Here is a 27,189-nt window from a genome sequence, read left to right as displayed (position 1 = left end):
TGAATAATATATTTTTCGCCAGAATTCACTTACACTTGCACCCTCCCAAAAGCACCGTGCGGCAGCAGCAGGCGTTGCCCGGGTGGATGTGGCGGTGTTACTGAGCTCTGCAGCAGCGGGATAGCGGCCCCGGCCCCACCGGGCGCGCACCTGCCCGACCTCGGCAGGAGCCGCTCCCGGGCTGCGGGACGGGCACGGGGGGCCGAGCCTGTGGGTGCAGCGCTGCCGCCTCCTCCCCGCGTTACCTGCCCGGAGCCCCTTCGGCGAAACCCGCTCCCGCACCGCGCCCGGGAGGCTGCCGGCGGTGGGCGCCGGGGCCGCGCTGACCGAGGTTCCCGCCCCTCGCGCCCCCTCACGGCCCCCGCGGGGCGGTGCCAGCTCAGCCCGGCCCTCCGCGGCTCCCGGCTCCCGCCGCCGCGCCCCGTCCGCGCCGCGGGGCTCCGAGGGAGCGGGGGCCGTGCCCCAGCCATGGCCGGGCGTGGAGCGCGGCTGCGCTGCGGCCGCCCCCCGTCCCTGCTCCTCCTCACCTGGCTCTGCGCGCCCCTGCTCGGCCAGCCCGGAGCCTCACACGCGGGTAGGGCGGCTCGGGGCGGCGCCGGGGTTGAGGGTCGGCAGGGCCACTGGGAAGAAGAGTGAAGGGTGAAAGGCGCTCCGGTGAGGAGCCAGGAGGGTGTCGGAGGGGAGGACTCGGTCGGCCGGGGGTTCTGAGCCCACCTGGTGCTGTGCGGGGCCGCCGGGGATGGAGCAGGTGTTCCCGCGGCCCGGGGGTCTGTGGGCACCTCTGCCCTCCCCGGCTGTGCCCGGCTGGGAGCGCCGGGAGCGGGAGCAGTTCCTGAGGGGAAATGAAGAGGGATTTTGCCGGGGGGGAACGCCGCCGGCGATAGGGTCTCTGCGCACCAGAGACCATCGTTTTCCACGCCATCAACTTTTTCCCGGACGAGGTTAAGGCAAGGCTGGTGCCGAGTCCGGTGGTGGCTGCTGAGGGACGATCGCAGGGCTCCGCTGGCTTTGGGAAAACGAGCGGGACTCCCCTCCTGAGGCCGCTGTCAAACGGGCTCACCAGGGCTGCCCCCTCACAGAAGAGGGAGAAAATTTCTTTAACTACAAACTACAGCTTTTCAGGTGCATTATCAGTCTTGACTGCCTCACATTTCTTTACATTACACATATTTTCTAGATGTGTATGTATATATATATATCTTTAAAGATCTCAGCTGCCATGGCTTTCAGTTTTTGCTCTGCTCACTTTTTGAGAGGAGGTGCAGTTGTGGCTTTGTGGTGCGTGCTCTGCATCTGCCTGTGGTACAGAGGTAAACTTGCAGAATATATTTTAATAACTGGAATTTCGTATATGGATGTGACTGCACGTGAAAACCCTCTTAAGAATTTATAACAGAACTCTCTTGTGTTTGGTTGTGCGTTATTTCTTTGACTTCAAAAGAGGCAGTCTCATAATTCAATCAGGATTTAACTTTCTGAGTTGGAGGATGTAAAATAGCATGTGAAGCTGGAGTTTTTATAGAATTACACAAAGATTAAAGGACCAAAATCACTTTCTCTTCCACATGTTTATTTGGAAACAGTTGTTTTAAAATGTTGCACTTACATAATTTGTAAGTACATTGCCAAGAGTTTTGCAGAATGTCTTGAAACCCGAAGTGCAATAATTACAGGCAGAAAGAAAATTAATGAAAGATAAATTTGACTCTTTTTTTATATTAACTGAATATTGGAAAAGTGGTTGTGAATATGGTTTATGTAAAGTTGATTGTATCGACATAGGTATTAATTCAGCCTACAAATACTTAGTCTGTTATTGCTGAATGTGATTTAAAAGATTATTCTTTGTCTCAACATTTAGAAAAGTAGTGTTTTTCATGTTCTTCATGACAGAAGATGCAAAATCATTGTGTTACATTATGTGATTTATATGACTGCATGTAATTATCTGCAATCAGGGTAAGCCAAGTTTTGCCTTTTGGCACAAGCCAGCAGTTTTGACTTCACTGAGACCTGATCATATATAGTGAGGCTAAAGCTTTCTTTTCACAACTTGTTTTTTCTAAAATAAAATGAAATTTGCTATAGGAGTGCTTGTAAATTAATTTGGTGTTTCTTTCAGTTAACAGAAAACTAATATTTTATCTTGGATAACTCTGAATTGTCAGAAGAAAATAATTGCTGATTTAAAATACAGTCAAAGTATAAGTTTTATTCTTGCTCTGAATTTTAAATTAACAGGTTAGACTCCAATGCCCAAATAGAGTTGAGGTTAAACAACAATCTCTAGCCCTGCTGTGTTGTGCTGCAGACCTGTGATGGTGTTTCCTTGGCAGTTCATGCATCCAAGCATTTTCCACTCAGTTTAACAGATCAAATCCCTCTCCCTATCCAACAGGAAGCTGCAAACCTTCCTGTTTGTATGGGTTTCTTGTGATTTTTTCTTAAAATATTTTGTGCTTTCTCTAGAGATTCTTAGGGGGATAAATGTGAGCATCAATCCGTGGAGAAATGTCTGTGTTGATTTGTAGAAGGAGCTGTGGAAGGAAGTACTTGCATAGTTTCCCACATTTTAGAATGGTGAAAGGTGGGGTTGTTGTGATATTTTAGGTTTTGAAATCTCCTACTCTTTATTTGGTTTTGATCAATGTAGCTGATTTCTGTGAGCTGTTGGGTTCTCTCTTTCAGTGTATCCAAGACTAGTGTGGAACTGAGTGGGCAAAATGCTCCTGAGGCAGAAGGTAAGGCCAGTGCCCAACGTCTGCAGCACCCAGGGCTGCACTGGCAGCTTGTGGGAAGCATTGGCCTTTCTTATTTCCATAACATCTTTTTTACACACATTTCAGATTTGTGTTTAATTCCATGACACATAGCCTCTACATTTATAAAAGGCTCTATTTATCAGATTCTACACACTTGTTCTTCCTTGTGCTCTTTCCTATCTGTACTTCTATACATGGTTTTTGCTGCTTGCTTTCTGCATTCCTTGGTGCTGACTTCACAGAACATCTTCAGTCTTTACTGATAGGTCATTAATCAGTGAAAATGATGCAATGATTAAAAGCGGTTCAAAGAGAGATGACAAAATCCTGTATTTGTTACAGGAAAATCCTCTTTCCTTCAGAGTGACAGGATATTTCCCCAGAGCAGGCTGACATGAAGCAGCCTTTTCCTGTGGCCTGGCTGTTGGGCAGGGAGAAGGATCCCCGTTCTGTCTGTGGGAACTGAGTGGAGCACATTAGCGTGTCAGTGAGCTCGGGAGGAAGTGCTGTGGCATGGCACAGACCTGCAGTTTCAGCTGCAAGCAGCTGCCACTGCTGCTGCAGAGGTCAGGAGGCTCTTTGGCACATGGTGTGGATTTACCCCAGAATCCCTAGGAAGGGTATTCAGATGGGAATGGTTCTAACTTTGTAATAGTTGTAAAGTTGTAACTTTAGCATTTTAAATTTTAGTTGAATGTAAGAAACACCTTTCCTGCTTTCTATGAGCAGTTCTTGTACCTCCGTGCATATTGGTAAGTACCAAGCAGTATTGCAGTTCAAAATTCCTCACAGTTTCATGTCCAATATGTAATTTTATTTTGCTACTGGTTGGCTGGAGGTTGATGTGCTGGGTAAGAGAGAAGGCCCAAATCCTCCCAGTAACTTTAAAGCCACCTTTTCCATGCTTGTAGGTATGGTGTTACAGTTTACCTTTATTTTTTTAAATAGAGGAGGAAAAGATAATTCTGGGAAGTTCATAATGTAATAGTTGGCTTTTCTGACTTCTATTCAGTAAATGGAATAGTGTTAGTATTGCTGCTTTGACTTACAGACATCCTAGTTGATTGTGATCTTTATAAATGCTTGCTGTTAATTAAACTCTTGACTGTTACTGGATTCTGGGTAATTGCTAATGCATAGAAGGAAAAGTAGGCCAAAAAATTAAAGACCATGCAGGAAGTATGCCTCATGATCCTTTTCAAAGAGCCAGAGGAATGAGTATAAAAATAAAATTTCAATTTAATACATTAACTGTCTTTTCTACCTAATGAAATAATGATGGGAGATAATAAATATATTAGAGTACTGAAGGCAGGTGTACTGTATATATTCATTCACCTTCCAGATTTCTAAGCAAATTATTCATTGTAGTATGTAGCAGTTATATTTGTGGATAATAGTTTGTGTTATAATAGCCCAGAGTTAAATAATACAATGTTAACTGAAAAGTTTGGTTATTTTGCAATGTTTATTGTCCTTAGTAATAAGGACAATAAACATTTTTTTAAAAATGGTATATGATTATAAACATGCATTAATAATATATACTACTTCTGAATATACATCTTAACATTGCACTTCTAAAAAGGGAGCCTTTCTCTTTCTCCAAGGCCTCCTTTGAAATTGCACCCAGTAGTGATGTGAAGAAAACCTGACATTATTAATGCTCAATTCTGTCAATTAGAAAATGCTTTGAGTTACACTATTTAAATCAGAAAATGCTTTGAACTGCACTGTTTAATTTGTAAGGGCCAGTGTTACACCTGCATTGTCAATCTTGCTCTTAGATTCTTTATCTAAGGAAGCACAGAGGAATACAGAATTCAAAGAAAGCTTATTATTTGGAGAAACATGGACTGTGATGTTCTCCTATTTAAAAAGAAAGATTTATGAAAATATGTCTGGGATCAAGCCTGTAACACTAAGTATTTCAATGGTAATTCTTACAAAAGGAATAATGTTACTAAATCATATTAAGATTCTAGGAAATTTAATCCCATAATGGTACAGTAAATTACAAAAGTATTATTCATTTGTAAAATCCATTTTTTGTTTCTTATCTACAAAATTTAAAAAGTCAGCCATTAGCAGCCCACGCAAAATTTTGACCTGAGAACGTGAATGTTAAGATGAATAGATGTGTACATGTTTTATCATGCTATTCATGCATCCAAGGTCCATGTAATGTTTAATCCAATTTTCTAAATAGTTCTTCCAAAGCACTTTAATAAAAACTTATAGAGGAAATGGTAGAACTGAATTTTTAAATACAATATTTTCAAGGTCAAGTGTTTAATTTGAATTTTTACTTAGCCTTTTGTCAAAAGTGTTCTTCAGCTACTTCAGAGTTTTAAAAATATTGAATCATTATAGTCTGCTTTGTGCATAAACATTTTCTCCTTTGTGCAGAATTAAAATTTAGGCCATCCAACATCATATGTGATTTTGGTGTGGTTTTTTATTGCTTTTTGTTGCTTAATATGGACTCATACTGAGGGGCAATGAGAAGAGTTTAAGGTGCAAATAATAAAGTAAACTTTATCATCGGGAGTTACCACTGAACAGTGCAGAGAGCTAGCTTGGATTTAAACTACAGATTTAAATCTAGCTTGGATTTAAACTACAGAGATTACCTTACCTCAATAAAAATGAAGATATTCAAATTCAGGCAGGCTTTCAACTGTCCTTCAGAGGCTACGGATCTCCTAAGTATTTCTTAGTACACTGAGTTGGTGGCAGGAGTGAGTGTTGCCATAATCTCTTGCCATCTGATTTAGTATGAGATTGTACTTTGAGTTGTTTGTTTGCTAATCTTGCTAGTTTTTCTGTTTCTCTTTCTGTTTTTCTCCAACCAGCATAGCTGCTCTGCTGCCTTAAGCCACTAAAACTGTTTCACCTGTTTTCTTCTCTTTACATTTTTCCACTTGTCACCAGCTCTTCATGATTTTTTAACTGATGTTAATACAAGCAATAACTCAGAATCACAGCTTCTTGTTGTAATCTTAAAATCATAGTTACATGAAAAAGAGATATAAAACATATGCAGTCTGTGTAACAAATTATTTGAATGCCCCTATTAAATAAAATGTACAAGGTAGGAGTGATTACCTTTTTTGTTTTTGCCAAGTACTGTTACCCTTCCCAGCCTCCTCATGGAGCTCTCCTTTGTTTAAGATATCTTTTCTAGACCAGTTTGCCCCAGTCTATTAATAAACAGAGTAAACTAGAAATACTGAAAAATGTGGTTACATCTGTGATCAGAAAAAAAAAAAAAAAAGAAATAATTGAACTATATTGTTAGTAAATAATGCTCATTGTAATAGATCAGGAAGTATACTGTAGGTCTGAGTATAAAATGTTTGAAAAATAATCTGTGAGTATATAAAAGTAGTAAAAGAACAGGCCCCTTTTAGCACAGCAGAAAAGATGCTGTGTTTTAAGAGAAGCTTAATCTGGAAACAACATGTACCCTGAAGATGCTGTATCGTTGCACAGGAGGTCATCTTACAGGAACACAGAAATGGTGAAAGTGCAACTTTACCTCTGCACTGCTTCAAGGTCAATTAATGGAGAGATAATATCCAGCTGCATACTCAGTCTTAAATTGTATGAAAAATTCAGTTGAGAGTTGTAACTGGAGGAGGGAAATGTAATTAATGTTAATATAAAAATCAAGTATTTATGAAATATTAGGCTGAAATATACACAAAACCATTCATAATTCAGGAAATAGGGATATAGAAAAAGAGAAATTAAGTTGTGTCTTCAGGAAGCATTCTTTTGGATATCTGTAAAATGTAGTGCTTGGCAAATCTGTGCATAGTTACAAATAAAAAAAAAATCACTGGCTAATAAGAATATACTGAACCAGTTAAATATATTTTTGGAACTTGTACGTTACAAGAAAACTTGCATGTGTGCAGCATTCTGTTGCTGGATCCTTTTTGGCAACAATTGTTATGTCCTGTGAGTTTTCCTGTATCATCCTGAGCTATGGTACGGTGTAAGTTTCCCATCAGTTCTTTACACATCCCACAAGTCCACAATCTTGAAATGGAGACGTGTCGAATTGTAGGACACATACAAACAATATATCTCAAAGAACAGTAGTTTTATGAGCAAATTAAATGGACTCTAAACAGAAAGATTTGTGTTTTGAAACAGAAGGTTGATCTGTCTTAAACCCCAAATGTTGATTCGGCCCACAGCAAGAACCATTCAGCAGCAGATTAGTGTAGGGTGAGACTTGTAGGAAAAAGAGGTCCTGCTGCTCCCACTTCACTGATCCTGTTAAGAAAGCTACATTCTGCTTTTGCTGCTACTATTATTTCAGAGAAATCTGGTTAGTGTGTGAGATAATAATATTTCTACTGGACTGCTGTACACCTGCAGTGCCAAAGGTGGGGGACTGCCTTGCTGGGCTCTGCAGTGCTTTAGGTGTGTCATCCAAAGGACCTGTACATGAAGCCTTTTGCAGCAGAGTAAGAATGCATTGCTGTCACACTTTGATGAGTGAAAGGGAATGTAAAATTTAGGCTGCCATCTTAACTTGTCTAGGCTGCAGTGGCTGCAGTCACGTGGGACTAAGTTAGATCTGTTCAAGTCAATGGCTTAAGTGGTGTTAGCCAAGCCTCTGCCACAAATGCAGAGTTCTGGAAGTGCTGGTCAAACTCGGGTAGCTTTTGCAAGTTTTGTGGGAATGAGAACTGATCCCCTATGCAGGTGTGACACTACCTGACATACAGAGTAGTCGGCCCAAGCAATTCTAAAATCTTAATTCTCTTCCTCTTTAATTGCTGATTTACTAAATGTTGATGGTAATGAACTTCAAGTAGACTTTATTTATGCTGTCTTTAATTGATACTTTGTTTCCCTTAGCTTCTTTTATGAGAAAGATTAAATACCACCAATGTTTTTCCTGCTTGTATCATTCTGTTTCTGTTATGTTGACTAAATTCACCTCCTCTCCAAACAAAGTAATGTTAATCTTTTAAATCTCTCCTTGTATGGATGACTGTCTCTGGTTTTAATCTGTTTATGACATTCTCTGGTGATTTTCTGCTTCTGATATATCTTTTTTTAGATGGATGCTGTTAGTGAGCACATCATTTCTAGAGAGGTCATGCCACAGATTTATGTAATAGCATAATATTTTAAGTATGCATTGAAAAGAGATGGTGAAGAGCTCCTTTCTTTTGTTTATGCTGTCCCTTAAACTGGTGATAATATTTGCTATGTCTTTTCACTTTTAAATTTCATTGGTAAGTAGTAAAAATCTTTATCTAGAACATAAGTCAGTGTTTTCTGGTGGTCATCCTAATTTACATCTGGGGATTGGAGACCCTTCCATGCAAGGTGATGTGTTTAGTTCATACTTCTGAAGGCCGTGGCCATCTTCAGGTCTTTCACACCACCTTTGAAAGCTGTTCTTACTCAAGTTATTTAGCTGGAGTCTGATTTTCCCTTTTTTCCTCCCCTCTCTCTCCATCTTCCCCAAACTGACCCCTTGAGAGCTATGAAAAAGAGCTAGAAAGGTGCATTCCAGTCCGTGTAACATTAGAATGGCTAGAGAGTCGACTGGTAAATAGTTTGGCATATACATCTAAGATACAAAACAGTGTGAGGGAAAGTGCTCTGCAAGTGCAGCAAAATGTATATGCAATAAATATGCCCAAACATTAGAAGAAATACATTAAACATGAAGAGACTGAAGTTTTAAACTGGATTGCAAGTTATGAAACATTCTACAGATGTGTAGTGTGGATGTAGGTTGACAGAACTTCAGTCATAGATCAGCTTTCAGATTTAGGGGAGTTCCATAGTTGCAAGGCATTGTAAATGATATAAGGTAAATGATACAAGAGCTTTTTGCCTACTGAGATTATCTTAATGTTCTTGAATCATCGACTTTAGAATAATGATAATGGTATGAGGATGCTAATAAAACCAGGTAACTTTATAAAATTGTACTTCCATGACCTTGGGCATGCTTCTGGAGAGAAGGGGATGAGATGAGAAATTGAATTCAGCATAAAAAAAGCTGTAACTGTTTGGACACAAGAATGCAGATGAACACTGCTCATTTGAATCAATGTTATTATTTTTATTTTTTTAATATAGCTGTATCTGAACCTTCTTTTATTGCTAAAAGTGAAGATCGTTTGTTTAAGCATTTATTTGAAGACTATCAAAGATGGGTACGTCCAGTGGAACGCTTGAATGACACAATAAAAATCAAGTTTGGCCTTGCAATCTCTCAGCTAGTAGATGTGGTATGTATAGTAAATAAGTTGTGTTTTTTCCACTAACTTTAAAAAGAGCATAATTTCATGTGAAATAATTGTGCCTGTTAAATACAATAGATTAAACATTTTAAATTATTATCAGTGTAATAAAAATGCCCTGTAGATGGATATATAATGTTCTCATATAAACATACTTAGTGATTAGATTGTTTTCAGCAGTGTGTTTTGTATTTTAAGTTACAGACCTCTGTGAACTAAAGCAGCTACTTCCTATGGATAGATTATTTTTTGTGATATATGCTTTATTTCACAGGATGAGAAAAATCAATTGATGACAACAAATGTATGGTTGAAACAGGTATGTGTAAAATACCGATGAAAAATTCTGAAGCTTCATAATTGCAAATCAAAATTTGGGAGAAGCTTTTCTAGTTAATTGTATATTAAAAAAACTTAGTTCTTGCATGAAATTTTATTTCACATGGTATCTTTATAGAAGGTCCCTGGAAAAGCTTTAAAGGATGAATTGTGACAAAAATTAAAAAACCATAACAACAAGGCAAATAAAAGCTCCCCAAATTTAGAGAAATCTGATATGGCATTGCATGGCTATTTAATATACCAAGGTGTATATATGCAACCATAAATTGCTGCTTCAGTACAAAAGTTTTCATTCAAAAGCTTTATTATGAAAAGTATCATTGGTATATTCTTCTGTATAATTGTTTTGAGGTCTTTTTCCTGTGGGATATTTGAAATTTTTGGATATATGTTACTGAAGAATTCCAGTTTCGAAGTTAAATATGCTTGCTAGAAGGAAATACTTCTTTCTTTTAAGAATATTTGGATTTGGGCAAGAAAAAGCCTCCAGCTTTGTAATTGTAAGAGTCCAGTGCTAAACTTAATTGCCACAATCTACTTGGGTAATGCTGCTTACAAATCATTCTTGATTTACCTAAGAAGAATCTTTGCAGATGCTGGGTATATTTACTAGCTTATGGAATTATTTTTGTTTGTGCTAATTCCTTTCTGTTTGTTTGTTTGATTTTTTTCCTTTTGCTTCCCATTCTCCTTCTTTTCCAGTAACTTCAATTTTAGGCCAAGTTTTTATTTTTAGGAAAACTTTGAGACTAGTCAGCAAATATGAGATGACCATGTGGGTTGATGATTCGTTGTGCCCTCTTTAATAGTTTCTGCAGATCTTCTTGAAGTTGAACCAGTTGTAAGAGCTGGAGCATGATGGGGTTTTTGTATAATGAAAATGTCTAAATTGCTTCTGATTAGCTTCCAGTCATTGGTATTCATCCAAAACAAGCTTTTTTCAAATTTAATTTATACAATTAAATTACATTATAATAGCTCTTACTTATAAATACATGCTCTGAAAAAGGAACATCATATCTTCAGTTCTGTACAGAAACATTATCAAGTAGCTCTTTCTTAACAGAAAACAAATACTGAGTGAGGTAACTACATGCCTCCTCAGCAAATTCATTGTTTTATGCAAATTTTAGAAACCAGTTTGATTGTTGTTAATTGCCTTGTTATCTATTTTCATCTGGTATCACCCTGCTTGAATCCACTTCCCAATAATAATGATTTTTACATCTCACATATCCACAGGAATGGATAGATGTAAAATTAAGGTGGAATCCTGAAGACTATGCTGGAATAACATCTATCCGTGTCCCGTCAGAATCTATTTGGATTCCAGATATTGTGCTGTATGACAAGTAAGATTTGAATCTTTTAATACAAAATGCACATACTTTATAACTTCACTGACCAAACTACTTCTAGAAGGCTCATGGGATAGACATAATGTACATTTAGTGGGCTCAGAACCCACTTGTCTCTGAGCAACTTGTCTCTGAATGAAAATGGACTTCCTTGATATGTTAAATGTCAAATGTTTTGTTTCTGAATGGAATTTCTAGTCCCTTTGAAAAGGTTGTTTTCATTTTGTTGTGTAAACTTTTTTCTTAATTGGAAAAAAATGTCTTGTACAGTGCTGGGTAAAAATAGTGTAGAGTGATGGGAGAGAAGCAACTAATGTTGTTGTAAGTCATATTTAGCTGTTGGGATGTGACACTGATCCTTGGGTTCTTTTCCCCTTGGACTGATTGATGAGAGAGAGGCAGTTTTCTCTTATTCTGACTTGGTTGTTTATTCTTCTCTAATCTATATTACATGTATACAGAGTAGAGGGAGCTATATACACTAAGATAGAAAGGTGCAAAATGGCTAACAAAGAACTTCTTCAACACCTTTTATATGTCTATTTATCCAATTAACAAATGCCAAGTAAATTATTTTTCCAAGTGACCCAATGACCTGACACCTGTGTGCTGCACTGCGATATCTTCTATCCAATCACTTATTATTACCCAAAAACCCCTACAAGAAGAAGATGAAGAAGGAAGAAGAGACAACACCCTAAATCCTTCATCTTGTTTTTTTGTTTTTTAAAAGAGCTTAAACCTTAAACTCTAACTTTATTACCCAGTGACTTAAGAAAACTCTAACTTACACACTCACACTCTTAGTTTGTCTATTTAACTTTAACAGTTGTTTCCATGGTGTTATGTGAAACTCAGTGTTTTCTTGGATGTCAGAGCCAGGTATCATAGATGAGGGCACACACTTCATGCCTCTGACTCCAACATTTAGCATGGAATGAAAGTTGGGTACATTTAACTGTAAGGGGGGCTTGGGTTGTTTTGATTTTGTTTCTTTTGAAAATCAGCTGATCTCAGAAACAATAACTTTTGAATTAACCCTTCTGCACAATTCAGGTTCATATACAGTGATTTTACATTTCCTGACTTGTTGAGTCAGGATAAAGGACTGTTGCAGTGATTGTAAATTCAAGTTTGGACACAAGTATTATTTTACCTGTTTCGTGACTCTTTTTCTTTAATAATTATGATTTGACCAAATTTAAAAGTACTTAAATCTGTCTTACTAATAGAAACACCAGAGCTGGGTCATGCTCATGTTAAAGATCAGGATTTTACAATCCTTTTGTAAATCATTTGGACCACTTAAAGTTGCACAGATCTTTTCAGGACTTGAAAATATTCTTCAGTCTTCCAAAGTTGTTTGCCTCTGTGAGATTCAGATTAGAGGAAAAAATTTGGCTATGAAGACAATACAAAATTTTTGTTATCAAGGGATAGACAGCTGGAATGATATTAACAAAGCATATTTCTTCTTTAACTACAGCCCCACATCCCATTGTAATTACCTGCATTTATCTCTCTTCTTTCAGTGCAGATGGGCGTTTTGAGGGAACATCTACAAAAACTGTGGTAAAATATGATGGCACCATTGCTTGGACTCCACCAGCAAACTACAAAAGTTCTTGTACTATTGATGTAACATTCTTTCCCTTTGACCTTCAAAATTGCTCAATGAAATTTGGTTCCTGGACTTACGATGGCTCACAGGTTGATCTAATTCTTGAAGATTATGATGTTGACAAAAGAGATTTTTTTGATAATGGAGAATGGGAAATAGTGACTGCGACAGGGAGCAAAGGCAATAGGACTGATGGATGCTGCTGGTATCCTTTCGTTACATATTCATTTATAATTAGACGTTTGCCACTTTTTTACACTTTGTTTCTAATTATTCCTTGTATTGGGCTTTCATTTTTAACTGTCCTTGTCTTCTATCTTCCTTCAAATGAAGGTGAAAAAATTTCACTTTGCACTTCAGTACTGGTATCTTTGACTGTTTTTCTTCTGGTTATTGAAGAAATTATTCCATCATCTTCTAAAGTTATCCCGCTCATAGGAGAGTACTTGGTGTTTACTATGATCTTTGTGACCTTATCCATTGTGATCACTGTCTTTGCTATCAATATCCACCACCGCTCCTCGTCCACACACAATGCCATGGCACCTTGGGTTCGCAAGATATTTCTGCACAAGCTGCCCAAGCTGCTTTGCATGAGAAGCCACGTTGATAGGTACTTTGCCCAGAAGGAGGAAACAGCAAATATGAATGTATCAGAATCATCCAGGAACACCTTGGAGGCAGCTCTGGATTCCATCCGCTATATTACGAGACACGTTATGAAGGAGAATGAAGTTCGCGAGGTGGGTGTGTTAGTCCTGCTACACTGATCTTATACAAGTGGAAATTAGAAAACCAAGTGTCTTACTGTGCAGTTGCATATTAAAGATGTGCTACAGATTCCCAGCTTTTGTACTTTGCTGAAAGTTGTGTAGTTGTTTCCAGTGGAAAAAAGTGCAAATATGGTACAATACTGAGAATATTTGGCTGATACAGTACAGTATTTGGGGTCTTTAAAAGTCTTTTGCTTTCTTCTAGAAATTCTTGTTACTAGTTCCATGTTGTAAGACACTTGGCTGTGACAAGAGCATCTACTGTAACTGTTCCCTACAGCACTGATGAGATGATGGGAGGAGCTCTTTTTCACTTTATTCTTGTACCTGAAGGCTATCTTGAAAAATTCATTTGTCTTGTATTTTCCAAATAAATTCTGCCAAGGCTTACCTTGCAGCTTTCAGTTCCAAATAAAAACAGTTTCAGTGCTCTAACTTATATTAGTTTAAATACAGGCTATAACCATATGTTGGTCATATTGTGCTCAAATGAAACATGGACTCAATGACTTCCTAAGTGTTCTCTTCTACCTTACTATTATTTGTCCCTAAGTTTTATCAAAAGAGGCTTTTTTTCAGTCTGTGCATTTGCACTCTGAATTATCCTTAATGAATGTTTACAACATTTGTGTAAGAGCATTAGAAATCTGTTTTCTTTACATGCTTTTTAAGCTAGCACCATTGGTACATCAGAAACTTAAATGCAATTTCCGGTCTAGTGTAGAAGCTTATAGAAATCTAGAAGTTTGTTGTATACTGTCTGTTTCTGATGGCAAAGCCTGAGGTTCTTTCAGTCTATATGGGAATTGCTGTCTTCAGAAGGTTCTGGTTGCTGAGAGCTCTGTTCAGCCATACGAGATTAGGAGTAGTGTGCCTCATCTATGTGCCTTCTCAAGACTTGATTCTGACATTGTCTCAAGGGATGTGGCCTAGATTTTTAATAAATGCATCTGCTGTACTGTTAAAGCAGCATCCAATAACCCTGAATTGTATGAACAACAGAAATAGAATGGTTTGCTATTAAATACATAATTTCCTGTAAATTAAGGGTTGACTGTGAGAGACAAGTAGTAAGTATTTTGTTTTTCAAGTGTAATGTTGTTTATAGTAAACCTTGGAAATTAATATACAGCTGACCAGGGATTCACTTGTTTTATTATTTATGGGCTCCAGAGAATGCAAACTTTATTTACAAAAGTTGTTAATAAACACTAAACAGCTAATACTATTGTAGCCTTACATTTTAGGAAGCATTAGGCTTGGACAGCTCCAGTCCAAATCCAAGACAATTGTTTGGCAGGGTTTTATTTTGTTTTCATAATTATATCTGCAATACTTGCAAAACTGTGTATAGATATGAATAATTTTATCAAAAAGGAAAGTAGTCTTGAGTATTCTGTGAGTATTCTCCCCAGTGTATAATTCTGTGCAGCAGTAACTTTGCAGCCTTCAGGAATTGCTTGGAACACAACAGCTGCTTTGTACTAACAATTTAAAAAAAAAATATTATTACTACTTGGGGGATTTGGTTTTGGTTTTCTGGTTACTTTTTTGCTGTCAGTTGGTGTTGGTGGTTGTTTGGGTTTTTTTTTACAGCTTTTGCTTCCAGTTCCTGCTTGGGAATTCCACTTTATGATGTCATGTGCTATGAATCCTGCAGTACGTTAGAAAATGGCAGGCCAGTCTCATCCCTACAAATGAGGATGTTTGGTGCTTGTCAGGGTCAATTTCTGCATCAAAATCTACATTGCTTATCAATCTTAACAGAGGGAAGCTTGCACCTGTTCTAACTTACAGTATTATTATAAAATATTGCTCAAAAGGGTTATCATATGGACATGGTTGAAAAAAGCATACTTTGAAATAACTAACAATTGCAGGATTTGGTACTGTGTTTTTACCTGTTCTTGCACACACTGACCAACTTCTGTGCTCTTTGTGTTTTAGGTTGTTGAAGACTGGAAATACATAGCTCAGGTGCTTGATCGAATGTTCTTGTGGGCTTTTCTTCTGGTTTCAATAATTGGATCACTTGTATTATTTATTCCTGTTATTCATAAATGGGCAAGTATAATAGTACCTACACATATAGGCAGTACAAATGCATAAAATACCTTTGGAGCCATGTCCTGCTGATCTGGCTCTAAGTTTTGCAGTAGCTCTGTTTCCCTGCACGTTCTTTGTAGACGTGTTTCTGATAGAGTGAAAAAAAATTTCCAAAACTAGAAAATTAGGTTTATCTTAAAGCATGGCATTCCCAGGACACAATAGAAGTCCATTTGCTTATTACCAGTCTACTGAGTTACTGCTAAGCCAACTCAGAATTAGAAGAACCTTCTCAAGCCATGGCATGTATGATTTATCAAAAAAGCATACACTGACACCTACTGTGATATAGAAGGATTTCAATTTTTTAATGATGATCACTGTAGTCCAATTATTTAATTACTAGATAAATTGTTATACTGAATATTAAATATTTGCAGTTACACAGTAGAGTTGCTTATTTCAATTTAGTATATAAAGGAGAATTTTTATAAGTTCTCTTCAGTGTGTTGTAGAAGTCTGAAATTTCACCAGAGTAATTTAAAATAATAATAAAAATACAAGTTAAACTTCCTGTATTTATAATATACAACTAAGAACAGCAATTTGGCCATGTCTGGCCTTTATAAATTTTCACTGGAATTCGCTGCTAAATTTTAAAGCTTATTAATTCTGTGATACCAACATGAGCATTTAATAAGCCTTAAAATGCCTAAAGCACGTGTATATATTGATGTCTCCATCAATTTTAGAAAGGAAGGTGAAGACAAAGGCAGTTAACTAAATTCACAAAGTGCATAAGTATTCTAAGGGGCTGGAACATTCAGATTTCTTTACCCTTGATGAAGAATTGCAGACATGTTCATTATTTCCTGTCTTTGAGTGTTACTCAGAATGAAGAATTTAAGCACAGGGAGAAGGAATTTGTGGAGTGTCTTTCTGAAGGAAATGGGTTATAAATCATTATGGTGTGGAACCAAATGGAGATGATTAATGATTTTCACATTTGTTAAACTGAATTTAAGAGAGGTACCTTGGATTAGTTCTTTCACTTATGAAACCATATGTAATTCTAAACACCAAGGACTTAGAATTTTCAATATTTTCTTTTTCCTAAGATCATTGAAAGCAAACTTAGAATTTTTCAATTATTCCATTAAAATATGTCCTTTACATTGATTCCAATGCTACCTTTCTTCCTTTCTTAATAGCTTTATTTCTGGAAAAGACTCTAAAATAGTTGGGTGTTTTCCTACACTAAAGTTTTTTCAGTATTGTTCATAATAAAATTTCATCCTGTAGGCCTAATACAGGAGTGCCAGGCTAGAGGAAATCTTAGGAAGTTTTTGTTACCTTAAATTACCACATGAATAATAACATGTTTAGGTGAGAAGCTTAAATGTAAACTGTGGTATCTTTGATAATTTTAAGTTTTTATAGTGATTATGAATTAGAACAGATAGATATTTCTCCCACACCCCCTCCCAGATCTCCTTTAGAATAGCCCTGCACTGATTATAATAGTGATTACTTATGATATAATTTATATATAACTAAATATTTATTTCAAAAAGTTTTAATCTGCAGGATATTCTTGGTTTTGTGTAGCCTTTAAAGGCTCACAGGTATGGAAATGATATCAGGCAGGCCTTTTGTCTTTTTTTCCTTTTTTTTTTTATTAGCAGTTAGGGAGTCACTCTTCTTCAGTTACACAATTACATCAGACATTAGATACATATGTTTCCTTTATTCCAATCATAACTTTAAAGGTTAATTAGTAAAGATTGTCTGGTTTAATTCATTAATATAAGACCTTTTAACTTCTCATTATTACTGAGGTTAAACAATGCATCAATGACTTTCTATGAGTTCAAGTTGCAGAAGTACTTCAGATAGCTTGTTTCCTCTTCAAATACTACATTTCTTTTTAAAGTCTTCCATAGGTTTGAATTACTGAAATTTACCTGAAGAGAAAGCAAAGTGAGTACAACTGTAGATTAGATATATATCTTATTTTTTTAACTCTCCATTTCATCTCTTTCTCCTTGTTAAATGATGTCTCCAGGCTGCCCAGTTATATCATGATGGACAGCACATTGCCCAGTGGAGTCACTCTATTATAGTAACTCACAGTTTTTGCAAATGCATGAATTTCTTTTAGTGACTTCTAGTCTGATCATGATAGATTCAGATAACATAGCTGACACTGGAATCCTTGGGGTCTTTTGCTTATCAGGTGTATCTGAAACAAAATAATGTTAATATACTCAGAAGCATGGATTTTTACTTCTGTAACTTACTGCTGAATGTATTGAACTGTAGGTAATGCTACCGTATAGCATTCTGTCACTTGCTCAAAATAAATTTAAAAAAAAGGCACAGTTTTCAACAGTTTGATTCTCTTTATTTTCATAAATATCACTTGATACATTGTATTTCCACAAAGTTTTCAGTTTGGTGCAGAGAGAGCAGTTGGTATTTTTACAAAATATGCTCTGATTACAGCGTTTTGTTGCATTCTTTATTCATGATCTTAAATAATCTGCAATTACTGATTAACAGAAAATATATATATGCCTAAGCAACAATTTTAGCACACTTTACAGGACTATTTTTGTCTGCCTGCCTTCCCTTGACATAAAACACTTCACTACAGCAGGATGCCTCTGTATCCAAACTATCCTGTCAGAGTGTTTTGATCCTTTGTGTCACTTGCAGACTGTCTTATTGTGTTTTACTCGTACACAATTCTAAACGTCATTATGTTTGAGCAGCTTATTTTCCTGACAGCCTTCACATACATTTCAGTCTGGGGATACACAGAGTTTACTTTATGGCTGCTTTATTACCATAATCTATTATTTACCTATTTGTTTTCCTTTTGTAATAAACCTCTCCTCAGTCCTTTCTTGCCACTGTGTGGGTCAGTTTGTACAGCAGGTGGCAATGTCTGCACTCCAGCCTTTTGGTACTTGTGCTTGCCACCATTCCATCCTCCATACATGGACCCCCCTATGAACTCCTTCCAGAAGATCCTGTCATGCTGTGAAGAGGCTTGGCACCAGACTACAGAACAAACCTAGAAGCCCAAAGCATTCAACACATCTTGACTTTCCAAATATTCATGGAATTTTCCATTTCTTTGTTAACTGCTGCTTAAATCATTCCTATAAAGTTTAATATACTGCCTCCATCTTCTCCAGTTATTGCAGGAAGTAGCTTGTATTACTTTGAGATCAGCTGTCATAAAAGTTCCAAATAATTTCTTTTTCTGCATTTTGAACAAAGCTGTCGTGGTCAAGTGAAGTTGAAGCCAAGGAAGATCCTTGTTCTACTACACATGGAAAAGACATGAGGTGCTGAGAGGGGGATGCAGAGTTGGTTGGCAGTTTTATTTGATTTCACAAGATTTTATTTAATCTTTACATTTCATCTCCAGCCATCAGAGGTTGTAAAAACAATCCTGCTGTTCCTAGAATACATACTAGGATGAAAACCCATAGAAAAATACGATCAATTACCATAGCAACATATTTCCAATCATCCTGAATCTGAAAAGAAAAAAAAAAGAATAACAAGTTGTCATGTTTATTAGGTGAATAAGTTGCATTAGCAATAATACCATTTCATATAAGAAGCACAGTTTTTTCTGTATGTAGATATCCTTATGAATACACAGCTTACACATCTGTTTCACTGTCAAATGAATTCATCTTGAAGAAGCTTTATTTGAATATGCTCTTTGGAGCAAAGCCAAAAACTGCTGCACCAAATCCAGAAAGTTGTTCACCAAGACACTGGACTTGAGGAGACACAAGTTCTCTATTCCAAAAATGAAAGTGTAAAACTTTACATTCTTAGATGAACAAGTTTGTCCAGAAAATGATCCTGAAACAGATTGCTCCTACTGGTCTTTAGGTAGTATGTAAAAAGCAAAGATTAATTGGTATATAATTATTTGGTACTTTATTATGTAGTACTGAAATCTGACTGTTTTCATGCATGATGTAAAATTTATCTCTGTATATTTCATGTAAAAAGGGAACAAAGTTTCAAAAAACCTGATTTTTCTAATTTTCTTTTTTATTTACAGTGAATTTGGTAGCAAGAGTGACAATGAAGTATTCTATTTGTTATATATTGATCATTTTAGTTACTATTGAGATTATAATTCAAATTTTTTTGTTTTTCTTCACAAATGATAAGAAATGAATAATGCATTTGTTGTTTTTGAAATTTGTTCTTTTTAGCTTAGAACTTGTTTGCTAAGAGAAACTTAAAAACCCAAAGCAACCCTATATTTTCTGTACCAATTAAATCTAACTAGAGTTCTGATTTCAGTATAAACAAAATGAAGTTATAATGAAGTGCCACAGTTCAGGTATTTAAAAATTGTGATGGTGTGTCTACTGCTCAAAGTATGTTTAAGGAATATGCTAAAAAACCCTTCTCTTTTTTCTCCTTTATTGTATTAAGATGCAGCTTTATGAAAGATGTTGGTCCCTGTCTTACAGTAGTGGCCTCATTTAGTCATAGCACTTTGCATCAGCAACAAGAACGAGCACCATCATCACTGTGAGGGACATTCACTCCTACATTTCTGTTGATGGTAAGCTGTGGGAAGGAGAATGTAACTTTCTGAAGGCCATAGGGTCAACAAATTCCACTATTTAGATTATAACTTGGAAAATCCTAGTTTCATCTCTCATGGGATGGGTGCTTTGGTACATTCCCCTAGCAGTGGTTACCTTAACATGCCTCACTCAGTATATATATTGTCAATAAAGAGATCACTGTGCAGCAGAGCTGCTTCTTAATTATATAAGTTCAAAATTGTACATATTTGTAATACAGCTTGTGTAATTTACTTGCATATAATAATGATCTCTTTTATCTTTCTTGTCAGATCTTTTTCTTACCAAACACTCTAATGGCAAAAGGTATCTGCAGTTTGAATAACAGTAAATATGTTCTTACCTCTTTTGCTTCATTCTGCATTTTCATATTTTCTGCAATGTATTTCACACTTTCAATAGCATCTCTCATTTCTGGTGACAGAACTGAAAATGAAAGCATAGGATCTACAGACTCAGAGCTTGAGCTTCTAGTGAGATTGCCACTGAAATCCGAGAACTTTGTGCGCTGGTACTGACAGCAGCTGCATGCCATATCTTGACAAACAAAGCCGTCTTTGCAGCATTTGGTTTCAGAACCGTTGATGCAATTTAAGTTTGAAAACTCAGAAGTGAATAATGGTTTTGGCTTTGGATTACTGTCTTCATCACTGGCAGGCCTTGTCATGAACATGATCCGGGGAAGTAAGTTCAAGAATATAGTTCTCACCCACACGGGCATTGTGTGTGTCTTGGGTGTTCTGTAGTGCACATTTAGTACAAATACTGTAATGACAATCGATAGAGTTACAAAAATCATGGTGAAAAGGAGGTATTCCCCAATAAGGGGAATTACCAGGGAAGTAGAAGGTATGGTTTCTGTGATAACAAGAAGGAACACTGTTAAAGAGAGAAGCACTGATATGCAGAGTGTCACCTTCTCACCACAGTCTGAGGGCAAATAGAAAACTAATACAGTCAGAAAAGAAATCAACAGACAGGGAATAATCATATTGATCGTGTAAAATAAAGGTAAACGCCTAATGTAAAGAGAATATGTGATGTCTGGATATATCTCTTCACAACAGTTGTATTTGATGTCATGTTTATACCCAGGAGCTTTAATTATAGCCCATTCTCCACTCTCCCAGTAATCTTTCAGGTTCATTGTAGAGCCAATTAGAACTAAGTCGATTTTGGCTTTGTCGTAAGACCAGGAACCAAACTTCATGGTGCAGTTCTGATAATCAAATGGGAAGTAGGTTACATCTATTTTACATGAACTTTTAAATATAGCTGGAGGTATCCAGGTCACGTCACCCGTGTATTTTAAAAGGGCCTTTGTCTTGTCATCAACCTGGAAATCCCCAACTGCACTGTAAAGCAAGTAAAAATAACAAAAATTAGAATGATCTACGCCAGATAGTTTCATACATTCAGATCATACACATTAACTCTTTATTCTGTTTTGGGGAAGTCAGCAATTACTTGTTTGCTTGGAGCTGAATTGCTCATGCAAGATGGACCATCATAAACTTGCATGGTTAAACTGAAACAAACAGCTCTATAAACTCACCAGGGAGGAGCTGAAAGCAAATATTCTCCCTTATTAATAGCATGGCTTGATGGAATCAATATTCAAAATGGCAAATAACAATTGCAAATGGCAGTCCAACTAAATGAGTCCTGTGGGCCCTTTCCAAGTGAATTATTTCATTCTATTCTATTCTAGATTGATCAAGCACATCAGAATTCAAGGGATGATAAGAATATTACTGGTATTTCCACCTCTTCCTTGGACAGTGCAGGTAATAACTATGGAAGGAGGGATTAGTGTTGGGATGTATCTTTGCATAAGGAGTGTAAGAGGTTTTTTTAAGTCACACTTTGCTAACTTATATGATCCAGTTGAGTATATGAAAAGATAAAATTAAAGGGTAATTTGAAGTTTTAAGGCCCCAGTTAGAAAAGGAGTGTCATCACTCTTGATCCATAGACCTGAGTTTTGGATCTGTGTAGCTGAGTCCATTTTATTGAGAATTGCCTTCTTACAGATCAATTTAGTTATGGTTTCACTCTTTACAGCCTCAGAAATTGTCATCTAAATTGAATTTTATCTGTAGGTTTTATTTGTCAAAGGTGTCAAGTTGTGAATTTGACTGCTAAAAAGCTAGAATTTGCATTTCTTTCAGTTAATGTTATGACTCTCAGGGGCTTGTGAAGGGGAAATGCCAGGTTTGCAGCTCCAGGTTAGAGCTGGATCCTGCCCAGTGATGCTGACATAGCTGGCAGGAAGGTGAGAGCAGCAATGGGGGGATGCAGGACAGAGGTGTGTTGAAAAGCAGAATTTCAGTGCATTCTGTGAACTTGCTGCTGATTTGCTGGGTTTTTTTTAGAACTGGTAACATCACCCCCCTCTCCCTGAATTAAGAACTTAAATATGCAAGAGCCTTACTTGTTATATAAAACAATATCTGGCTTCCAGATCTGGCCAGATGGAACTCGGATGAATTCAGCACCTCCATAGTCTGCTGGATTCCACCGAAGCTTGTAATCATTCCAGATCTAATTATGGTAGAAATGAGTCTATGTTAGATTTGTGAAGAAACTGAAATTCAGTGGAGTAGATCTGAACCAAGTGCTAAACCCACTTGCTGAGTTGATTTATTTTGGATACTACAGTGTTCAGATGTTTCTTTAACAAACACGTGTGGTGTTAGTTCATATGCAGGTTGTAGGTAGGCCTAGATATCTAGACCTTGTTGGTCATACCCATATATGACTTAAATATATGTGACTCTGGCCCAGGAATGCCTACTCAGTTGCTGGAAAAAGCTAAAAGAATAAGACACTCTTTTGCAGAGAGTGTATGACTGTAATAATAACTTTGATCTCAAAAAACCAAGTATCTGTGGGACAGTAAGAACAAATTCCTGGAGGCTGTGGTGTAAGATGTGAGCATCAACTGAGGGACCTGGGGTCAGAGAGAGCATCTGCGTGTTATGGCTCACCTAACAGCCTCAATCACTAGCACTTGTTAAACCCCCTTTTAATGAACTTGAATATCAAGCTTAAGGTGGGAACTAAGTTGGCTGCTAAGGGGACTGCTACGGTGAGTAACTGCATTTTTAAAAAGCATTTTTAACATGAAGTACATATTTTTGGTTTGTTGCCACTTTACGGGAGCTAACAAGCACCAAGTGGCGCTGTGTGGGACCTCACACAGAAGGAAGCCGAGGCGCTTCCCTTGTATGAACAAAATCTTGTATTTAGCGACTGCAGTAAGTGTGGCTGCCTTCCTCTGCTCCTGTCCCTTCCCTTCCCTTCCGTCCCCGCGGCTCCACTCCCGTTCTGTCCCCGGCTGCCTGGCGGCGCGGCGGCCGCTGGGGGGCAGCAGCGCCCCGGGGATGGGCCCTGGAGGCACTGCTGGAGAGGAGGGGGGAACCGGGGCTGCTCTCCCGGGATCCTGTCCAGGGCTGTTCTCCCGGGATCCTGCCCAGGGCTGCTCCCCTGGGATCCTGCCCAGGGCTGCTCCCCTGGGATCCTGCCTAGGGCTGCTCCCCTGGGATCCTGCCTAGGGCTGCTCTCCCGGGATCCTGTCCAGGGCTGCTCCCCTGGGATCCTGTCCAGGGCTGTTCTCCTGGGATCCCGCCTAGGGCTGCTCTCCGAGGATCCTGTCCAGGGCTGCTCCCCTGGGATCCTGCCTAGGGCTGCTCTCCCGGGATCCCGTCCAGGGCTGCTCCCCTGGGATCCCGTCCAGGGCTGCTGTCCCGGGATGCCTCTGTGTCCCGAGGGACCCGAACCTGGCGCCGGCCCCGCAAGCCCGGTGCTCCCGGAGCCCGCAGACGCCTCGCTGGGCGGGCGGCTCCCCCCGCCCTGGGTCTCCCTGGCGGAGCAGGGAACACTCCCACGCCGGAGGGGAAGTGAACCAGTGCTGTCCCGGCTGTCACTGAGCGCTACTTACGTGCTTCAGCCACAAGTTGGTTTCCATTATCTGGTTGACTTCGTCCTGGAAAAGAGAGGAGTGTCGGAAGAAGCGCCGGCCCTGCCGCGGTGCCCGGCGGGGCAGTACTCACCACCTTCACCAGCTGCGACATGGACACCTCGAACTGGATGATGACAGGGTCCGAGACGTTCTTGACGGGGCGTACGAACTGGTTGTAGCTCTCGAAGAGGGCCACGTAAAGCCGGTGCTCGGCCTCGGAGCCGCCGCAGCCTGCGGAGGGCACGGGGTGAGCGGCGGGGCAGCCCCGAGCGGGGCAGGGCAGCCCCGGCACTGCCCCGACTGCTCTGCAGCATCTCCGGGCTGGGCAGAACCCCAGCCCCGCCTAAGAGGGGAGCACTGTGCCATGGGCGCATTCCCTTGGGCTGCGAGAAGGAGAGCAGTGCAAGGTAATGCTGTGACAGAGGTTTTCTAACAAGTCTGCAAATGAGTTAATAGTTTCGGGGAATTACTGAAGAAAAGCCCTTTCCCCTCACAGTCCCAGTCCCTCAGACCTGTCAAGGCCACAGGGCTGTGGAGCGGAGGTAAGATAAAATATAGCCCAACACACCAGGCCTTTGGTAAGGGGTCGGAATGCCTTGCAATAGAAGTCCCAGGAAATGAGAAATCTGAGTCATGTTTACACGATTACAGTAAGATAACAGCCTGCTTCTTAAAATATATTTTTAAAAGGATTAAAATTTGCTTAACTGTTACATTCAAAGACTTTTAAGCACGCTCCAAGAAATATGCTTATTACCTCTTTATTATTCTAAGTAGTTTTTATTTATAACAGATTCCTATTGTCCTTTTGCCACTCATAAGCGCAGTTCATCATACCCTGTGGCAAACAAAAAAAGCTACAAACTGAAATTCTTAAACGACAAGGTACTTCACCTGTTTCAGGATGAGGTGTGAGAGCCTGTATTTTACACTGCCATTTTACTATCAAACTATCTAGGCAATAACCATCTTGACACCATTAGAAGCCAGTGGCTTTTTATTTTTAGAGGGCTATAAACTCTCTTCTGGACAACACATCCTCATGAATTCTAACTGAAACACCAGAAAAGGTCTGTTTTGTCATTAATGGATAGCAGTATGCAAATTTGGCAAAGACACAAAGTATTCAATCACAAACAAATATTCTACATTTCCTTTGAAAAAGAAATATAGATATATATGAGATGAATATTTGCAATTACATGTTTATTTTCTGCCAGTTGTTTTTTAGTAGATATAGGGGGGAGGCAGAAGTATCTGCAGGTGATAGACTACACAAGGCAGGTGTTACTTTCAAATCTGTGAGACCTCACCTCCCTAAGACAAGGGTTCCCCTCATGTGAAATTATTCAGCTAAAAACTCTTTTATTTGTTTTTGGGTTTTTTTGGTGGATTTTTACCCCTTGTGCCTTCTCTTGTTCATTTGGAGTGCAATTTTGTTTTCAGATTAGTGAAATCATTCAAGCCAACTTGCTAACTAAAGCTTGAACACTTTTTAATGGCTAGTCTTGCCTATATTATTTCTTGATACCTTCTATCTCTTAGATTGAGATTTCCTGGAATAAATACCCCCTAATCTTTTAGGTAAATAATTTTAAATCTAGATCTTAACAACTATTATAGTCAATCCCAAACTGCCAGCCTTTCTACATGTCATCAGCACTCCAATTAAATCTAGCATCCACTGCTTCTAGAAAAGTGCACTCATGTGTTTTTTTTGTTTAAATATTTTGTGCTTTCCATATCTGCAGAGAGAATATGTGCTGTTTGCAGCACATACTTAAAGCTCTTTAATGTTGTCGCTTTCTTGTCTTCTCTGCAATATGTGAAACCACACCTTTATGTGTGAGGTGCTTTTCCTTCATGTTAAAATGTCTTTATGTGTCCTGTTTGGCATCTTTAATCAGGACTACCTAACTACTTTGCAAAGATAAACTCCCCCCCAAAATGAACAACAAGCTATGTAATAGAAAGAGCTGTACCACAATTCTGTACATTTGCCCCTTAGGCTGGAGCGCACTTCTGCACTTCCTAAAAATAATTTGCACCAAAACCATCTCCTGCTCCCCTTTTCAGCCCTCCCTTCACCACCAAAGAATAACAAATTCAGGATCACTCACCTTGACAGAGAAAACAAGCAGCAGCAGTTAGAAGGAGGGTGTTCAGGCTCTCCATGGTGTTATGAATTACTGCCTGTGGACAGGGGCTGTTGAGAATGAGCTTCGCTGCCAGGACTGTAGAAGCACAGGGAGCAGGGAGGGCTCGGCTCCTCCGATGCATGAAATGCCTGCAAGCAGCAGCCAGCAGGACCCTGAGTGTGCCTCTGCGCACTGAGCTCCCATTAGCTTTGCTGTGCTGCCCCCTTTCAAGCTACCCAGGCTGTCAGAGCTTTGGAAATGGCAAATAAAGTGCAGGAAAAACAGATGTTGTTGTAGGCAAGGAGCAGTCTTCTGGCACAGATAGTGGGCAAATGTAAATGTAAAATGAGACATAAATGAGCCTGGTAATCTGACAACGCTGAAGAGTTTTCCAGCCAGCTGCTATATGGGATCCTTATCTATCAGAAGCTCATGCCAATCTCCTAGGGGAAGTTTAATTAATACAATAATTAATACAAATATATTTAATAAAACAAATCTTGTCATTTAATTGTTCTGAAATGAACATCAACATTAGGGATGCCTGCTTTAGCAGTGAACTGAGATCCTGGGACCTGATTTCCAATTATGCTGTTGAGGTTTTTTTCCTGCTTGTGTCCCATGTCACAAGAACATGTGCTGGATGCTTGACCATGTAAAAAGGATGTGCTGCTCCCAAGGAGTAATTAAAGGCATGTACAATTGTTGGTGGAATCTGAGCCCAGAGTGATAAACAAAGAAGCTGGGATCAGGCAAGAATCTGGGGCTTTGAATGTTTGAATGGAAATCAAGCTTGACCAAACCCTTGAGAATAACTGTCTTTGGACCATTCCTATTTTATAGATTAGAAAGATGACATTTGAGAAGGGGAATACCAGCACAGGATCCCAACTCGATCCCACAAAACCTTATTGTTCAAGGAAAAGGACACTAGAAAGAAGGTAGAACTTTTTGAAGTTCAGCCATAAAATCATGATTTGCAAAATGAGGCATTTCCCAGGTAGCCATCACCTTCCTTGTTAACTTACATGTCACCTTTTGCATTGCCCTCCCCATCTGAAACGACCGGGCGATGCAAGGCTCATGCAGTGATTGTTGCACACATCCATGTAAAAGGAGAAAGGGGGGAGAGAAAAATATGGGATTCTACCCTCATTTTTAGAACCGAGGAGAAGGAAGCCCTGTGGGACAGGAGCTGCACCAATAGGTGCTTCAGTGCCTGCCCTTAGGAAAGGATAAGCAATGACCCCATCTGGTGCTGTGTTAA

General features: G+C 38.9%; 2 protein-coding genes across 3 annotated transcripts; one reads left to right on the top strand and one right to left on the bottom strand.

The window, feature by feature from the left end:
* The first annotated feature begins 418 nt into the window (after positions 1-418).
* CHRNA5 (cholinergic receptor nicotinic alpha 5 subunit) lies at positions 419-17,563 on the top strand. Of its 2 annotated transcripts, XM_015639294.2 has the most exons (6): positions 419-574; positions 8,883-9,034; positions 9,321-9,365; positions 10,631-10,740; positions 12,279-13,110; positions 15,088-17,563. In XM_015639294.2, exons 1-6 carry the CDS (start codon positions 469-471, stop codon positions 15,247-15,249), a joined length of 1,407 nt encoding a protein of 468 aa, XP_015494780.1. In that variant the 5' UTR covers positions 419-468; the 3' UTR covers positions 15,250-17,563. The 2 variants fall into 2 exon arrangements, with proteins under 2 accessions (XP_015494780.1, XP_015494781.1); XM_015639295.2 differs by lacking the exon at positions 9,321-9,365.
* Positions 17,564-17,574: 11 nt separating this feature from the next.
* On the bottom strand, positions 17,575-26,311 carry CHRNA3 (cholinergic receptor nicotinic alpha 3 subunit). The gene is made up of 6 exons (XM_015639291.3): positions 25,905-26,311; positions 23,876-24,015; positions 23,764-23,808; positions 22,255-22,364; positions 20,164-21,175; positions 17,575-18,737 (listed from the first exon to the last, which is right to left on the bottom strand). Exons 1-6 carry the CDS (start codon positions 26,062-26,064, stop codon positions 18,609-18,611), a joined length of 1,596 nt encoding a protein of 531 aa, XP_015494777.1. The 5' UTR covers positions 26,065-26,311; the 3' UTR covers positions 17,575-18,608.
* Positions 26,312-27,189: the final 878 nt, after the last annotated feature.

This window comes from Parus major, chromosome 10 (genome assembly GCF_001522545.3).
Source record: "Parus major isolate Abel chromosome 10, Parus_major1.1, whole genome shotgun sequence".
Classification (NCBI taxonomy): Eukaryota; Metazoa; Chordata; class Aves; order Passeriformes; family Paridae; genus Parus; species Parus major.
This window is presented reverse-complemented; position numbering and strand designations above follow the sequence as displayed.

What these genes read in the sequence shown, in the direction of transcription:
- CHRNA5 (XM_015639294.2), top strand. Translation starts at nt 469, where the DNA reads ATGGCCGGGCGTGGAGCGCGGCTGCGCTGCGGCCGCCCCCCGTCCCTG. An exon ending in TCTCTCAGCTAGTAGATGTG is followed by an intron (nt 9,035 to 9,320) that starts GTATGTATAGTA and finishes TTTATTTCACAG; the next exon opens with GATGAGAAAAATCAATTGAT. An exon ending in AGGAGAATGAAGTTCGCGAG is followed by an intron (nt 13,111 to 15,087) that starts GTGGGTGTGTTA and finishes TTTGTGTTTTAG; the next exon opens with GTTGTTGAAGACTGGAAATA.
- CHRNA3 (XM_015639291.3), bottom strand. Translation starts at nt 26,064, where the DNA reads ATGCATCGGAGGAGCCGAGCCCTCCCTGCTCCCTGTGCTTCTACAGTC. An exon ending in TGTCGCAGCTGGTGAAGGTG is followed by an intron (nt 23,809 to 23,875) that starts GTGAGTACTGCC and finishes TCTCTTTTCCAG; the next exon opens with GACGAAGTCAACCAGATAAT. An exon ending in GATATTGTTTTATATAACAA is followed by an intron (nt 21,176 to 22,254) that starts GTAAGGCTCTTG and finishes CTTGCTTTACAG; the next exon opens with TGCAGTTGGGGATTTCCAGG.